The sequence below is a fragment of the Bos taurus genome, chromosome 8, assembly GCF_002263795.3.
Source record: "Bos taurus isolate L1 Dominette 01449 registration number 42190680 breed Hereford chromosome 8, ARS-UCD2.0, whole genome shotgun sequence".
Taxonomy (NCBI): domain Eukaryota; kingdom Metazoa; phylum Chordata; class Mammalia; order Artiodactyla; family Bovidae; genus Bos; species Bos taurus.
Window position 1 is genome coordinate 31,095,511 of NC_037335.1, and position 17,824 is coordinate 31,113,334.

At 37.3% G+C, this 17,824-nt stretch overlaps 1 protein-coding gene across 15 annotated transcripts in view; it reads left to right on the plus strand.

The window, feature by feature from the left end:
• MPDZ (multiple PDZ domain crumbs cell polarity complex component) overlaps nucleotides 1-17,824 on the plus strand; it is a 175,293-nt gene that overhangs the window by 62,720 nt on the left and 94,749 nt on the right. For 11 of the 15 annotated variants that reach the window (XM_010807804.4, XM_005209940.5, XM_010807808.4 and 8 more), the window contains 4 exons: nucleotides 10,637-10,817; nucleotides 11,645-11,734; nucleotides 15,180-15,277; nucleotides 17,515-17,661. In XM_010807804.4, coding sequence (XP_010806106.1) covers nucleotides 10,637-10,817; nucleotides 11,645-11,734; nucleotides 15,180-15,277; nucleotides 17,515-17,661 — 516 coding nt within the window. Of the gene's footprint in view, nucleotides 1-10,636; nucleotides 10,818-11,644; nucleotides 11,735-15,168; nucleotides 15,278-17,514; nucleotides 17,662-17,824 lie in introns of all 15 variants that reach the window. The other 4 variants (XM_010807807.4, XM_024995852.2, NM_001192891.2 and 1 more) reach the window with 3 other exon arrangements.

Sequence of the window (17,824 nt, forward strand, 5' to 3'; positions counted from 1 at the left end):
CTGATTTCTGGTTTTAATGAGCTTGGTACATTAATAATCTTTCTTGTATTTTAGCTGCAGATACTCTGAAGATAAAGACCATGCGTTATAACTTTTAGTGTATTTGAATCTGAATTTGAGTTGTATGCATTTTTTAATATCAGCAGAATGACAGTATTTTGTTGGCACCATGACCAAGGCTTCTTTAGCCATAAGAGTATAAAGAGAGTCAGACCCTCTTAGTTAGATCAAGGCAGCATTGTTTTCCTAGTAACATTAGTATGTTTGACCATATAGCTGTTCAAGGTGGTGTAAAAAGAATCCAGCTTTCAGTTCTGTGTTTAGTTGTAAACTGACCTACCCTAACTACTTTTCAGAACATGAATCCAAGAAGCCCCGCATCAAGGGCTTTCTGGTTAAATAAGTTTAGGAAAAGCTTCCTGGGATACAGTTTCTTAGGGATTCACAGTACACACTGAAAAATAAAAAAACTGAGAAGTTTTCCAATAAAGAATCTTGTTTAACTCTTTTATTTCAGAGGTTCCAAACTTTTGTAATCATGGGTTTTTTCTTCCCCCAAACATATATTAATATTCTCTGTAGTAGATTTGGGGAATGCTGATTTATCTTAATATGCATTTGTTTATATTTTAATGAAGTCTCGATTTTCCCCTTGAGGTCTTAATAATAGTAAGAAAATAGAATGTTAAGATAGAAGAGTCCTGCCCACTGCAGCATTAGTCACAAGAGCTAAGATGAGTAAGTGACCCAGAGTTCCCAGAGTTCCATCTGCAGATAAATGGATAAAAATGTGTTATATACATACGTAGAATATTATTTAGTCTTATAAAGAAGAAATTTCTGTTACATCCTACGACATGGATAAACCTCGAGAGCATTATGGTGAGTGAAATCAGCCAGGCTGTGTGCTTCCACTTGTATGCAGTATCAGAAGTAGTCATGCTTATGGAAGCAGAAAGTAGAACAGTTACTGCGAGGGGCGGCCTAGAGGAGGAGACGGGGAGCTGTTGTTCAGTCGGTTTAAAGTTTCAGTTTGCAAGATGAAAATGTTCCAGAAATGTATGACAACCTGAATATACTTCACTCTACTGAACTATACACATAAAGATGGGAAGGATGGTAAATTTTATGTTTCTGTGTTTTCTTTCACAACTAAACTAAAAGATAGAGATGTTCTTTATCTGTATGTGTCCTTTGCTTCTACATCGCAATTCCCTGACTTTGCTTCATCTTAGTTCTATAAAACTCCTAACTACACCTGTTCACCTCTTGAAATCTGCTCTAAAGATCAAGTTGTGCACGTCACATAAGCTGACCGTATTCTGTAAAAGAGCTTTCCTGTTGTATCTCTGTTTTAACATACAGTGAAAATTCTCTACTTTTTTTTTTTATTTTGGAGGAAAAAGAGAAGGAGAGAGTGAATATAATATACACATACTCTAAATCTATATAAGTGATAAAGAATTAAAAATTGAATACATAGCTAATTGGCCCCCCAGGCTATATATTTTAAACCAATAGAATGCTTTCTTAAAAATCAGCATTCTTGAGCTAAAACTCAGGAGAACATACAAATTTACTCATTTAAAGTATATGATTCAGAAACTCTTAGTATGTTTATAGTTGTGTCTTCATGATCACAGTCAATTTTTGAACAGTTTCATTTCCTTTGAGAGAAATCCTGTCTCGTTAGCAGTTACTCCCTAGTTCTTAGATCCTCCTTGCCCTGAACAACTACCAACCTACTTTCTGTCTTTTTAGCCTGTTTTGGACATTTCACGTAAATAGACTCATTCAATAAGTGGTGCTTTGTGATTTGCTTCTTTTGCTTAGCATAGTGTTTTCAAGTAGGGTGGAACAATGTCCATCCATGTGTAGCATCATCAATTCTGAGTTTATTTTTTTAGTTGAATAATATTCTATTGTATTAACACACCATATTTTATTTATCCATTCATCAGTTGATGGACATTTGAGTTGTTTCTACTTTTTGGCTATTATGGACAATGCCACTATAAACATTCATGTATAGATTTTGTGTGGATATATGTTTTCATTTCTCCTGAGTGTATATTTGGGAGTATAATTGCTGAATCATATACCTCTGTATTTAACCATTTAGTGAGAAGCAGGATTCCTTTACCTATGATATTGAGATAAAGAAACTTTCCTTGTATGATTTTTAAGAAAACCAAATAGGTTATTTATTTAAAATACATAGTATACTTGGTACATAAGTATGGTTTAGTTAATTAAGCAGATATTTATTGAGAGTCTGAAATGATTACACATGTAAGTCTCACAAAATCTTCCCTTCAAATTTGTGATTATTTGCATTGATTTATAACTGGAATCTCATATAAGTTTGCTTGGACAAGTGCTAACGGAGATTGTTGACTCATAAGTGGAAGCACCTTTTTTCTGAAGTATTTTCTTGCTTTCAATAAAGTCACTGCCTTTGCTCTCATCAGTGTTATGATTTTTTATTTTTAGCAACATTCTCTTACTTCAAAGTTAGAAGCACCTTGATTTTTAAGAAATATCATGCAGTGCTTTGATCATCCATTAATTTTGTGTAAAATGCCATCATTTTATATAGTCTTTTGAGAGATGGGTAGGGAAGTTCTTAACGCTAGTTGTTTTTCACGACTGCTGTCTTTAATTTTTTTTTTTTTCAATTTTGTCTTGGCAGCAACTATTTTGAACTATAATGTTTTTATTTTTAATTGTTGAAGTGGAGAGAGGATTAAGAAATTATTTTCTATTATTTAAGGATGTATTATTTAAAAAAATAAAGTCTTTTATTATAAGATTCCTGTTTTATGAATTATGCTCTCTTAACCCCTAGGGTGTCACTGTAGGTACTACAGGTGCAGGGAATAGAACCAATGAGACTTTTTCTTTACTACATAAGAATTAATTTAATAAGGTAACTCTATTTTGTAAAGTCAACCAAAATTGTCATTAGACAAAAAGTCATATATTCATTTTTTTAGATTGGTATACAGATATCTTTGATAAAAGCAGTATAGAATTATGCATCTGATTTAAAAAATGTTATACAGGAAATGTATCATGAAAAGAAAATATGGAAAGGTATCAGATGTTGCCTTTGCTATTCTGTGACTTTGTTAGTAGTCTCAATTTCCCTCTTTGTACGTGTGTATAATTATAGGCCGTGTTGGAGGAGGGCTTGGCCAGCTAGATTGAGTGTACTGAGGAGCTGGCTTTTCCATTTGTTCTAACTAGGATTTCTCCCTTATAATTATTCATAGCAGTGTCTGCACTGCACTGCCATCTCCTCAAGATGGCACCCAGACAGTTTACTGTCATTGTGCCTCGTTCCACAGCACTTTTGTCTCTGCGACAGTTGGGTCTCTTATTGTGATAATGAGGAACCAGAGCTGGCCTGAGCCCTCATTCAGGTTTCAGTGCCTTGTCCCATATGTATGACGTGTGTAATTATGTTGAGCAGAAAGTGCTTCCATAAGGCTTGGGGTTTTTATGTTTATTAATCACTTCTTCATTTTATTAATAATAGTACCTCTTGAAATCTGCTATTAAATCAAATATTAATAAAAGTTTCTGAGTAACTTTTCAGTACAAAGCGCCATGCACTATAATTTTGGAAAAGTACGTACCATTATTCGCACATTACACGTGAGGATCCTGAGAAACTTTGAACCAAAGTCTAGGATTAAAAGTCTGTACTTATTCCATTACAGCAATTTCTTCTGTGCTAGTACCTGCCATCTGGGAGGTTTGAGTAAGGAATATACTTTTAAATTCAGGTCATCAGGTTTTGGGGGGGAAAAGGAAACATGTTTTTTCTTTACATAATGAACTTTATTGCTACTTAGTAGACAAAATCATATACATTTGATTTTTCTTAAACCACATAAGGGATTGAGCTGTAGAAATCTATTGCACATGAAAACTTGCAGCCTAAGTTATGTGCATTTTAAGAATTTTTATGGCACCTCAAAGTTGAGATTTTTGTGAGATTTTTCTCTATGGTTACCCTGAGAATAAATAACATGTTTATTTCTTTTAGAGTAATTTTTGTCTTTGAGGTCTAAAGGACATTAAATTTGAACATGGCTTAAAAAGCTCTTCTAATAGAAACCACTCTTAATACTTTATGATTTTAACATTTCAGAAAATTTCCATGTATCTGTACTTAGGATTGTATTAGTTTATACCTTTCTATTATTTATTTAGTTTAGAAATATACCTGGTATGTATGGTTGTATCAGCACAGTTGGATCTATCATAATATACTTAAGCACCTCTTATTCATGGAGAGGTATATTGTTTATAATGGTTTGCTATTATAAATAACTGTGTTACATACCATTTTGTATATCTTTTATGGACCAAGACTTAAAACTTCTAAGTTTGCTGTAATAGTGTTGTTTGGATTTGAATTTTACTTATTACTCAGCACTAAACCTTGTATGTCACATTTTTCTCACTTGGAGTTTTAAATCTGATTAATTGCTCAGTCAGCTAGAGTGTTTTTTGAGTGAATTTCATAGGAAGAGAATGGTTGGTAGACTTTCAGAAGCTTTTCTCTCTGAGAACCTTTTATGTTGCCTTTGCACACTTGGACAGTTTGGCTGGCAATAACATAGACTTCACATAAAGAAGACCTGGGGGGATAGTCTTAAACAGCTTTTTAAAATTTGTCTTTAGATGTCTATCTTCTATAGGCAAAGGTCTTCCTTTTCCCCTGGAGGAAATCTTGGTCAAGTTATTATTCTCAGAGTAAAATGTCCTATGGCCAATCAGGATCACCAAATACAGCTCTAATTTAGTAATTAAAGATTTCCCATCCTAAATGATATTCTAATTTCAACCCCCACCCTGGCCTGGCAGAAGCCTACTGTGAACTGGTAGAGATAGAGAGTGCACTCCTAGTCTGTCTTCCATACCGAGCTTTTCTTTTCCTCCCTCCCCTTCTTGTTATGCCTGCTGACCCTTACCAGCGTGAAGGAAGAGAGTAAAAGACAGCAAGGCACTTCATCCCTGACTGGCACTTCCGTAACATGGTTTTTTGCTCTGTGAGCCTGGCTCATGCTTAAATGTGACAGTCACTTAGGGTTCCTTCTTGGGTTTCTGGGAGACTCTACTAGAGATATTTGACCGAGCGTTCCATGACAGATGGTGGATTTTTCATCTGACTGACTCTTCTTCCCTTTGGCTGCAGTTTCTCAACATTCTGCTCCATAAATTCTCATTTTTGGGCACCATCATTCCCTAGGGGTACTCTTGGGTAGGTTTCAAGGTGGCTCCAGCCTGGCTTTCTCGTGTGTGTGAGTGTGTGTATGCGTGTTTGTGTGTGTGTGGCCCCCTTCTGATCTGTGCCCAGACAGAGTCAGGCTGTCAAACAGTTCTCGATAATAATAGCAGTTTTCTCTTGTTTCACTGTCAGAGCAGTTAAAGAGCCTCACCCTTAACCTCCTGATAGAGCTAAACACAAGGTACTTACTGCATCCTTCCTTACAACATGTGACACAGCTCTTTGGACTTGTGGTCATAGGTTGAACATCTGTGTAGGGATTTATAGCACTCTTCTCTAAAAAAGCAAAGCAGCCTCCTCTTACTTGCTGTTAAGTCACTTCAGTCATGTCCGACTCTGTGCGACCCCATAGACGGAAGCCCTCCAGGCTCCCCTGTCCCTGGGATTCTCCAGGCAAGAACATTGGAGTGGACTGCCATTTCCTTCTCCAATGCATGAAAGTGAAAAGTGAAAGTTGCTTAGTCGTATCTGACTCTTAGCGACCCCGTGAACTGCAGTCTACCAGGCTCCTCCGTCCATGGGATTTTCCAGGCAAGAGTACCGGAGTGGGACGCCATTGCCTTCTCCGACCTCCTCTTAAGTCTTTGTTAATCTCTAACAGCCCAGCCCTTTAATGTCCTAAATGTGTACAGATTATAATTCCAGACTGCTTAAATTTCTGCTTTGTGGTCTTCTCATAACACACTTTGGTATAAGATATAATTATAACATCTCATGCTATAATTGATGCTATCAGATGCTATCTATGATACTATAGGATAACATCATAGCATCTCAACCATAATTTCCATTTTCATATATGTTACACTGAGTATAAAATTTTGGGTTCATAATTTCTTTCACAAGTTATCTGCTCACTCTGTTTCCTAGAAGGTAATAGGCTTTTTTCTTTTGATTTTTGAAATCCAAGAATTTAATTAAGATTTGTCTGAGTGTTAGTCTTGTTTCTAGTTTTTCATATACCTCTGATTTATAGAGGCAGATTTCTTTATCTCCTCATAATTTCCTTGATTATTTTTCCTTAGTTATTTCCTTCTCCCATGTAATTTTTTGTAATTATATTGATTTTCTGCTGCTGCTGCTGCTGCTAAGTCGCCTCAGTCGTGTCCGACTCTGTGCGACCCTGTGGACTGCAGCCTACCAGGCTTTTCCATCCATGGGATTCTCCAGGCAAGAACACTGTAGTGGGTTGCCATTTCCTTCTAGATCAGCCTTAATATGTCTTCAGTCTTATTTCCCTGATCATTTTTATCTACCTGTTCTTATCCTCTGAAAACATAGGAAAATTGCGTATTCCTATCTTCCATTTCATGATTTTGTACAGTATGTAAAATGCTGTTGATGCCTTCATTGCAATAGTTTTCTTTTTTCTTTTTTGGTAGATACTTGTTTCTTCTTTGTATGTATTCTCTCCACTTCCATAAATACAATGAAAAATGAATCTCTTTGAAAAGAAGCTTCAGAAAATATCATTCTGTTCCCTGCAGTGACAGTCTCATTGGAAGATATTTGTACTCACACTTAAGGGCACACATTTTCTTTCAGACTGTGGTATTCTATTCCTGTGACCTTTTTCTTCCCTCATAGTTCTGTGAGAACTATGCTTGTGCAAAAGGGGGATGAGATGGATTTTTATATAAATAGTTCAGGAATTGCAAAGCAAGAAGGAAGGAGACAGTTTAAATTTGCAAGTCAGTTTCACTTGTAGATTGATAGACTGTAGAGGAAACCAGGAGAACAGGATGAAGAGCATGGTGTGTCTGTACTGACGGGTGGTTTTCTGTGCGTGTTGTGGACTTGGTTGGGGTCGTGTGTGGATGCATGTGTGTGCCTAGTGTGACTTCATTGCGTGTATATGGTTCTGTGTGGCATATGCTCCCAGCTTGGTGTGATGCCTGGCACTTGATTGGTTTTTGGAATCACCAGTTGAAGTGCACATGTACCTTCTGACTGGCTCCTGTTAATGAAAGACAGTTGTTGGATTTTACGGATGTTTCATCTGGCAGACCACACAGGATGTTCCCTCACATGTAGATGCAGCTGCCCTGCCTTCAATCTGGTCATATTCAGACCATTCCTCATAGAAGCTCCTTCAAGTTACTGGTATAAGGACTTGTCTTCTTCCATGGTTCCAGTTTTGTTTTAGTGTTTTCTCTGTTGTTATATTTTAATTCGTCTTTCTAAAAGGGGATCAATAAGATAGAGATGGGAGGAAAGAGGAGAGAGTTAAACACCTATGTTAAAGTTGCCATTTAGTACAAAAGTATCATACAAAACTTAACTTGCAGAGTTATCAAACTGATCATTTCAATCAGAGGTCTCGATTTTTTATTGAATATCCTCATTGTTTAAAAAAAAACAAACTATGTCAGTCTATCAAGCGATCAATCTATAACCTATTCCTTTCTCCTTCCTTTTTTCTCCTATGTATTTATATATGCTATATGATATATAATGCATCTTGTTTTATATATTTATTATATATTATTTTATATACAGTTAATATATGAATTATATATATGTGTATATAGAACTAAATGAGATTTAAAAATATATTTAATTATGAATTTTATTACATTCTTCCAGAAACCTCTACAGTAAAGGTACTTCATCTTGGAGATCACTGATAAGAGGTCTTATTGTAGTTCTCATTCATTTGGTAAATATTTGAATGCCTACTATGGTCAGGACTGTGCTCAGAAAAGCATGATACTTGCATAGCCATTTTACAGCTATTTCATAATTCAAAAAGTGTATCAGTGACTTTGAATTTCAGCATTAATTGTATTGTACTACTTTTTCAACTTTCCAAATTTTTCCTTTTAAAATTTTATGTATTTTAAAAATTAAGCGTTATAACCTGCATTTATTTATTCAGAAATATAATTTGCTTCACAAGTAAATCTTTGCTATATGAGCCAGTTTCCCATTTGTGAATATCTACTCTGAAAACAGCACTGGTTTTGTTGTGTTTGTGTGTGTGTGTATGTGTGTGTGTGTGTGTGTGTGTGTGTGGCCGCATGGATTGTGGGTTGTGTTCCCCGCTCAGAGATGCCTGAACCTGGGCTGTCAGCAGTGAGAACACAGAGTCCTAACCACTGGACCACCAGGGAATTCCCAGCATTTTGTTTTGCTGACACACAGAACCTGTCCTCGTGGAGGATGCAGTCATAGACCAAATAATGCTGGAAAACAAAATTAAATTTCTGATAAATGCCATGAAGGAGAATTGGTAAAGGGGGCTTTAACTATAGTCATGAGCATCAATAGCTTAATTGTGGAAATAACTATTGAATTAAGCAGTTATGGGCTTTTTCCTCAGTGAATAAATTAGAAATAGTGTGGGCTGGAGAGGGCTGTCCAGAGAATCTAGACTGAGGGAACTGAATTTGCAAAGATCTCATGACTGGAAGGAGTGCTGCAAGTCAGAGAAAGGGAAAGGATCCTCTGGAGCTGGAGGGCAGAGAAATAGACAGGATGCTGCAGGACAAGGTCAATTATGCAAGGTGGGGTTGACACAGGCCATTCTAAGCCACACTGAGAATTGGGAGCACATCTTAAGGATTGTTCTATGTAAGGCGGGGTGGGGTGATAGGATCATATCTGTAGTTTGCAAAGATCATTGGGGCACCCTCAAGTGTTTTGTCATTTGTGAACAGGAAAAAGGGAAAATATTTTTTGAAGAGGCAAAGATATAAAAAAGGAAGGTAGTTTCGTTATCTTTCTTTGGAATTTGTCAGCACTCTCAGTGACCACTTTCTTTACGATCATCTATACCTCTATGTCCTACCTTGTATTGGTTTCCAAGCTTGACTGTGTATTTGGATCTCTTGAACTTCCTGATGTTCAAGCTGTTTTTAGAAAAGGCAGAGGAACCAGAGATCAAATTGCCAACATCCACTGGATCATGGAAAAAGCAAGAGAGTTCCAGAAAAACATCTATTTCTGCTTTATTGACTATGCCAAAGCCTTTGACTGTGTGGATCACAATAAACTGTGGAAAATTCTGAAAGAGATGGGAATACCAGACCACCTGATCTGCCTCTTGAGAAATCTGTATGCAGATCAGGAAGCAACAGTTAGAACTGGACATGGAACAACAGACTGGTTCCAAATAGGAAAAGGAGTTCGTCAAGGCTGTTTATTGTCACCCTGTTTATTTGACTTATATGCAGAGTACATCAGGAGAAACGCTGGACTGAAAGAAACACAAGCTGGAGTCAAGATTGCCGGGAGAAATATCAATAAACCTCGGATATGCAGATGACACCACCCTTATGGCAGAAAGTGAAGAGGAACTCAAAAGCCTCTTGATGAAAGTGAAAGTGGAAAGTGAAAAAGTTGGCTTAAAGCTCAACATTCAGAAAACGAAGATCATGGCATCCGGTCCCATCACTTCATGGGAAATAGATGGGGAAACAGTGGAAACAGTGTCAGACTTTGTGTTTCTGGGCTCCAAAATCACTGCAGATTGGTGACTGCAGCCATGAAATTAAAAGATGCTTACTCCTTGGAAGGAAAGTTATGACCAACCTAGATAGCATATTCAAAAGCAGAGACATTACTTTGCCAACAAAGGTTCGTCTAGTCAAGGCTATGGTTTTTCCTGTGGTCATGTATGGATGTGAGAGTTGGACTGTGAAGAAGGCTGAGCGCTGAAAAATTGATGCTTTTGAAGTGTGGTGTTGGAGAAGACTCTTGAGAGTCCCTTGGACTGCAAGGAGATCCAACCAGTCCATTCTGAAGGAGATCAGCCCTGGGATTTCTTTGGAAGGAATGATGCTAAAGCTGAAACTCCAGTACTTTGGCCACCTCATGCGAAGAGTTGACTCATTGGAAAAGACTCTGATGCTGGGAGGGATTGGGGGCAGGAGGAGAAGGGGACAACAGAGGATGAGATGGCTGGATGGCACCACCGACTCAATGGACGTGAGTCTGAGTGAACTCTGGGAGTTGGTGATAGACAGGGAGGCCTGGCGTGCTGCGCTTCATGGGGTCGCAAAGAGTCGGACACGACTGAGCAAATGATCTGATCTGATCTGAGAAATATAGAAGAATATTTTAAGAGATAGAGAATCCTGGGCCTTACCCTGAGACCCGCTGGCTTATAATTTCTAGAAAAGAGACTCCATCACTTATATTAAAACAAATGAAACACCCCTGTGTGATTCCAGTGCATCTGAGCTAGTACTGGTCCCCAAACAGGTGTTAGCCCGTTCCCTAACTAGGGGAGTACTCATTCCTAATTCTGTTCTCACTGACCAGCAGTAACCATGTGTCTCATGGGTTGGTATCCTTTTATTTTTACCATGTCTTGTTCTAACCATACCATAGGTAGATGGCACAAACCTTCAGGGTTTTACCAATCAACAAGCAGTGGAGGTGTTGCGACACACGGGGCAGACTGTGCACCTGACGCTAATGAGAAGAACTAAGCAGGATGCTGAACTGGCGTCACGGGAGGACGTCACAAAAGACGCAGTTTTGTCTCCTGTTAATGCAAATGTTAGCAAAGGTGAGGACACGTGAGTCTGATTTTTAGGTTGGACTCATATCAGTTTTTTTCTAATTCTGAAATTATTTAAATAACATCTTTGTTGTGACTATTCATTAGGAACCAAGTAAAAAGGGATTTTAATACAATGGGGATTAACTGCAACCAGAGATTTGTCTGTTAACTGTAGAAACAGCTTCTGAATAAAGCAGATTTCTGTCCTGTTTTCTCAGTTACCACTTCTCATTTAGAATCATGTACAGTCATTTCCCTTTCTGCTTTTGCCTTACTTTGGGGTGTCATTGATACATTTTCTCTTTAGGGGGAAGTTTGTTCTGCCTAGATTATGTATGTGAGCCCTGTAATGTTTCCAAATTGCCCAGCCTTTTCTCGAAGGAATCCGCTTTAAGTCAGTGTCTAGGCTTGACTAGCTCGGTCAGTAGACCGTGAGACCCTCATTTCCACATTTAGAAATGTCATTCATAAGTGTTTGTACATGAACATCTCTGAAAATTACCAAAATTCCCGTGTAGCCCTCTGATGTAAGCATTTATTCGTAGAAGTCAGGCTGCTGGTTTGAAAGTGTGTTTCATTTCTCAAACTGTTGACCATTTATTCCACACACTACTAATTGCAGACCAGGAAACAGGGAGGCAAATCCCAGGGGAATTTTATCACCTCTTTGTTCCATTAGCAGGAGAACTTTCCTGTAAGTACCTATGATTGTTGAAAACTTTAGATACAAAAAGTTAGCTCTCACCTAGGTGTTCAAATAAAGTGGAGTTTGAAAAAGTCAAGTTGCTTGATTATATTACAGGCCCAAGTGCTAAAATCTTCTTATCTTTAAGATAATTATCAAGAAGATGAAGATTCTTTATCTCTGAGGAGAAACACCAGCATATTACCAATTGAAGAAGAAGGTAAACACATGGAGCCAGGTTATTATGATATTTATTACTTTTTTTAGAGAAATGACTTTTACAGATGTGGTTCAACCTCTATGGATATATTATAAATTATTAGAAAAATAGCTTTCAAAAAAGAGTGTTATATCCTTGTTTAGAGATGTGATTAAGTGCTCTAGTTGTTTAAAATTGTTTATTTATAACTGGCCGATTTTCTTGCTGAATCAGTCTTCTTCGTTTTTTAAAAACTAGAACCTTTAGAAATCATTCTGTTACCTACATAGTTTTATTTCATTCCCCTTATTTCTTAAGATAGAACCAATATGTCTCTTACTGAACAAGCAACAGTAAAGGGTTAAAGCATTTAAAAAATAAACATAAAAAATGAATCTTTAAAGTATAAACTCTTAAATGAAAGTATGACTATTTTGCAGGCTTTTTCTCCAAATTTTTTTCACACTGCTTAAAGAAATTTTAAGGCAGCATTGTTACACATAATTATGTCAACATGTTGCTGCCATCTTTCTGGGCTGGGTGGTCCATGCTTCCTTTACCTGTCATATTGCTTTAGGTGTTTGGCATACTAAATCTACTGAATGAAGCCCAAGACAGATTTCCTTATGGGAGTTCTGCCCTTCACTAAATAGTTACATCAAAGCACTGCAGTTCATTAAAATATTTGCTCCTTCATTGTTAAGTATTTTTCTTGCTGAAAATTGTGATTTAACTTTTTTGGTTTAAGTGAATATTTGTTTTCACAGTGATATCCCAAGAGTGAGTAGGATTCTCAGGTGTTAATCACAGTCTGCAATTTTTACACTAGTAAGTGTAGGAATTATTTAGGATAAAGTGAATATCACAAGAACTTTGTTGTTTAGTCGCTCTTTCATGTCCGACTCTGTGACCACATAGACTGTAGCACGCCAGTTTCCCTGTCCTTCACTATCTCTTGTAGTTTGCTCAAACTCATGTCCATTGAGTCGATGCCATCCAACCATCTCATCCTCTGTTGCCTCTTTATCATCCTGCCCCCAATCTTTCCCAGCATTAGGGTCTTTTCCAATGAGTTGGCCCTTTGCATCAGGTGGTCAAAGTATTGGAGCTTCAGCATCAGTCCTTCCAATGAATATTCAGGGTTAATTTCCTTTAGGATTGACTCGTTGCTGTCCAAGGTACTCTCAAGAGTCTTCTCTAGCACCACAGTTTCTGGAAAAGGATAAAAAATGTTTCAAAGCATGAAACTCGAGATAGTAGATGGAGTGAGTGTAGTGGAGGGCCTTAAAGGCTCAACTGTCTGTTTTACTTCGGTGATGTGCGTTGAGAGTGAGAGGGTCTAGACTTGGGATCAGGAGTCCCACAATCTTTTTAAAATAAAGGAAAAAAATATCTAAATGATTCTAGTGCCTCTACTCAAGTGCTGGTCCTCAGACAAGGGATATGATATCGTTGCCTCTTCCACAGAAATTCAACTCATTGTGTGAACCTGGGCAAGTCATTTGACTTTTCAGTAACAGCAGAATTGGACTTTCAGGTTTTTTTAAGTATGCCTGGAATCTCATCTTGGGGCATTTGGGGAAGGGGGAACATGGAGGGTTTTTGTGACTGTAGATTGATTGAATGAATACAAATCTTTTATTATTAGCTTACAGATTCCTACTTTCTTTATTCAGAATCTCACCCTCCTTGAATCACTGCTCACTTGCATAACCACTGCAGAATCAGAGAAATGGGTTATGGGAGGAGGTGGGACTGAACTGACCCTCCTGTTTTTAACTCTCATCAGGTTGAAAGGTTTCCTATAATTTGTGTTCACTCCTGCACATGTATCCTCTCAGCACTGAATATGCTTTTGAAGAGAAAAATACTTATTTTGGGCAGCTAGTCTCCAGATTTTTAAAGAAATACATAGTTTACTATTTCTAGTTTCTCAAGGAGAAAGCTGAATATTATTAATTTAAAGCATAAAAAACCTGAATAGGCCTGGAGTGAAAGCCCATTCATTCCACTAACAAGCAGGCAGTTAATGAGACATCTGAACTTTAGAATACTCTTTAAATTTGAGAATTGAATGCTAAAAGTGATGTTGAAAATCTAATTTAGGGAGTAGTGCCTTGTAAAGATTTTTTTAAAAGACAGCATTTATGAGTGAGAAATATGATGGCATAGGAAATCCTTGACTATGACTTGAAAATTATCCTCAACCAGTTTATTTTGTTTTAATTCAGTATTGTTTACATAATTATTTTGTGACTTTCTTCACAAAATAGATTTCACTTTCCTTTTTTTTTTCAACCAATTAGTATGATTCCTATTATAGGGATTTAATTTAATCTACATTTCCCATTTGTTTCTTATTTTTTATTTATATTTTCTCATTGTACATGGAGTACATGGAGTTGCATATATTATTTGTTAATTTCTTTTGTTTGTTTTTTTCTGAGTCATAGCATGTTCCCTTCTGTACTGTGTAGAACCAAATGAAAATGAAAGAGATTAACATAGAAGGCAGCATAGTGTTTTAATAGGCACTAGAGGGCCATCAAGTGAATCCTAGAGCTACTTAGAGTCCTTATTCTTTCAAATAAAAGTTAGATAATATATGGATACTTTAATTGAAATACAGTTAAGACCTAAAAGATATCTCTTAAAAGAGAATAGTGTTGGAATATACAGTTCTAAAGCGAATTGTTAAAATGAGTAGAGAAATAAGAGTAAATCATATATTAGGAGAAGAGTCAAACTTATTATTGTTATGTCGGTTCTTCCTCAGTTCTTGTGTCATTTCAACAAAAATTTGGTATGACGGACTGAAGGGTTTAGAACAACAGACAGTTACAGCTCAGTTCAGCTCAAGCAGACAGATCTTTTATCAGACAGACATGGGAGCAGGCCGACTCCAAAGGAGTTGTCATCCTCCTTCTGAGTCCTCTTGGTGTCCCCCTTTTTATACTTTCTGTCTCCTCCTTTTGGTTATGCCCTGTGCAAAATGCAAAATAGGGCTTGTACTCACCACTGGTTAGTGAAAGTGAATGCAAATGGGCACCCTCTCAAAGCCTGTTGACAACTGCAAGTTATATAACAGCAGGATATGTTGTTTACGCCTTCCCATAATTCAGTCTTTTGTCAGATGTGTGTGTGTGTGTGTGTAGAGGATTTATGGACCCTTAGTGGGCTCCTTCCTAGCTACCTCAAGGTTTCCTGGAGGAGCCCCTGTGGTTAGTGTGCCTTGGGCGCATGTGCCGGAGTTGGACAAATCTGTGGTTATTTTGTAGCATATTTGTGAGCTCCCCTGGGTGTGTCTAGGATGGGCTTTAGAGATCAGCTTGCATCCTTTTCAGCCGGGCCACCCTCATTGCTTATGCCTAACTTCCTACCTAACAGTATGACAGACAGGTTCTCATCCTGTGTCTCTGGTACAGAATATTGAAACATGGAGATTTTTGTAGTATGTCACTAATTGTGTCTACTCTTCCATTAGTGTCAGCTGAGAGAGAAGAAATAGAAGATGCTCAACAACAGGAAGCTGCCCTACTGACCAAGTGGCAAAGGATTATGGGGATTAATTATGAAATTGTGGTACGTTAGCTTCCCCTCCCCAACTTCCTAACTTGTGAACTGTATTTGAGCGGGGAGTTTCTGACAGTAATAAAGGTGACTATTATATATAGTCAAAGATGTCTATTGTAAATAGTCCTAGAGAAGTTGCAAACACCAGGGTTTTTTTCAAAGACCTATATGTGCTTATTCAGATATTAAAAAATTCAAATTGGAGAAAGTTGGATAGTAAATAACCAAGGTGCTAAAGTACATGGAATGGAAGTTTTAGAACTTATAATTCATCACTATTTCTGGTTGTAGTGTATATTATATAGGTAAAATGAAGAGTTTTTCTGATTCTCATTCCTGGCATTTATGGAAATAATCTGTATAGAATGACAGAATTTACTTGAAAATAAAACAAAAATCATCATGACTTAGTACAGAATTGTAAAAAGAACTTTTTCCTATTTACTCTTTATCATTCTTATGCTCTTACTCTTCTTGAGGGTTTTTAGTCTGCATGCTTTTTTCATTTTACTTAGGCCATAGTGAACCATTTCATGTTTATGTAATGACTTGCATACCTATTGTAATCTGCTATTCTAAAAAGTGTTTTAATGAAGTGGACATTGATTATGAATCTTTAGGTATGTACCAGCAAATTTCAGGAATTTCAAAAGGAACAATAAAGTACTTGGTTAGGTAAAAATTTTGGTATTGCTTATGATGTTCAAGTAGCTCTAGATTAAAGGTGATAAAACCCAAGAGATAATTACATATAATATTAATAAAAATAACACTTACTGAGTACTTTGTGTCAAGCAGTATTCTCAGTGTTCTTTTAATCCTCATTACAAAGTTTTTTTTTAATCAATTTGTATCAAATAAGATTTGAGTAAGTACAGCTGTGACTACCATTTTAAATTGAGTCAAGAAAGAATACAACAAAGTCCAGCTTAATTATGGTTAGTTTAGCATGAAACGAAAGTCGGGAGGCTCCTCTGTGGGGTGGGGTTAACATGGCTGGCACGCACAGCTGAGACTGCACTCCTTTGGGTCATTCTTGAGTGGTAAGAGGACGCTTTCACTAGCCACTCCTCACAGAGGTCAGAATGGAGAGTGGACTTTCAACTGCCCTTTGTCTACATGTTATTTTGGTGGCACTTCCAGTAATGTATCAAGGTTGAAAATTTATTATAAGTCAGAAAGGGCTAAGCTGTTTATAGGCCCTTATCAAACACAGGAAAATATGACAGGTCTGGATTTACAGTTGCTTCCTATGTAGTTACACTGCACAATTGAAGTAATCGGAGGAGTGGGGTAGTAGAGAGAAGCATTGATAGATGTATTTGGGGACATGGATGGCTGCATGGAGGAAGTGATAACCTAAATAAGGAATTGAAGGATTTTGTCAACAACAGATTTAAAACTCAGATAATGCAGCTTCCAGTATTAACTCTGTGCTCATTATCATTAAGATTTGAAAAAGATCTTTTATAATTAAACAGTATTTTTCTCAGTCTCTCTATCGCTCAGTTCCCTTAACTATAAAGGGGGTAAAGCAGATCGTCTTTAGTATACTTTCTGATTTTAATATTATAGTGATTGCACTGTCTGTAAAAATAGTGATTTCCTAATGTTCTTCGTTATTTAGAGTAACAGTAGAAAATAAAAAGTTTACTCTCCCGTTTTAAGCTTTGATTCACTTTTAAAGACAAGTGTTGTCCCCTTGATACAGTGTGCGGTCCAGAGCCTGGGCCATGAGTTCAGACTGCTGAGGTTCAAAGCGCTTTTGTTAGCTGTGTGACTATTGAAACTGACCTCTCAGAACCTCATTTTTGTAAGTTTGGAAGCAGGGATAGACATTGTACCTATTTATGAAAAGTAAGTGAGATAATCTGTGTAATGGGATTAGTGTAGTCCTAGCACATGGAAGGTGGTAAGGGTGTGTCTCTCTGTGTGTGGTTTGAGCTCAGGCTTCTGGTTTTATCAGTGGTCCTCTGACTACCCTCCATCTGGTATTAGCATCTTCCATAACACAGAGTGTCTTGGAAGCTTGCACCTGGCTGCTTCCTCTTGGTTTGTGTTGGTTCAGGGAACTAATAGACATCAGTACTCTTTCCTAGGCAAAATGCTAAAGGTTTGCAGCTTTAAAATAAGGTTTTTGAAGGTTTTGTGAGAAATTTGACCTTCTGGGGGGTGAACATAAAATACATATACAGAAAAAGAAAAAAAATGAATATTAAAAATCGTGATGATATTTCTCCTTTCAGGTGGCTCATGTGAGCAAGTTCAGTGAGAACAGCGGGTTGGGAATAAGTCTGGAAGCAACAGTAGGCCATCATTTTATTCGATCTGTCCTCCCAGAAGGTCCTGTTGGACACAGTGGGAAGCTTTTCAGTGGAGATGAGCTGTTGGAAGTAAGCAAGCTATTCCATCTTCCCCTTCGTAAATAAAATTCTGAAAAGGCTGTGGGATGCTTAATGTGGTAAACAATTAAGTTCTTATTTTAAGTTCCTCCTCCAAAGGGTACTTGAGAGAGATACACAAGTAAAACTTTACACAGAGCAGAAATTTCCAATC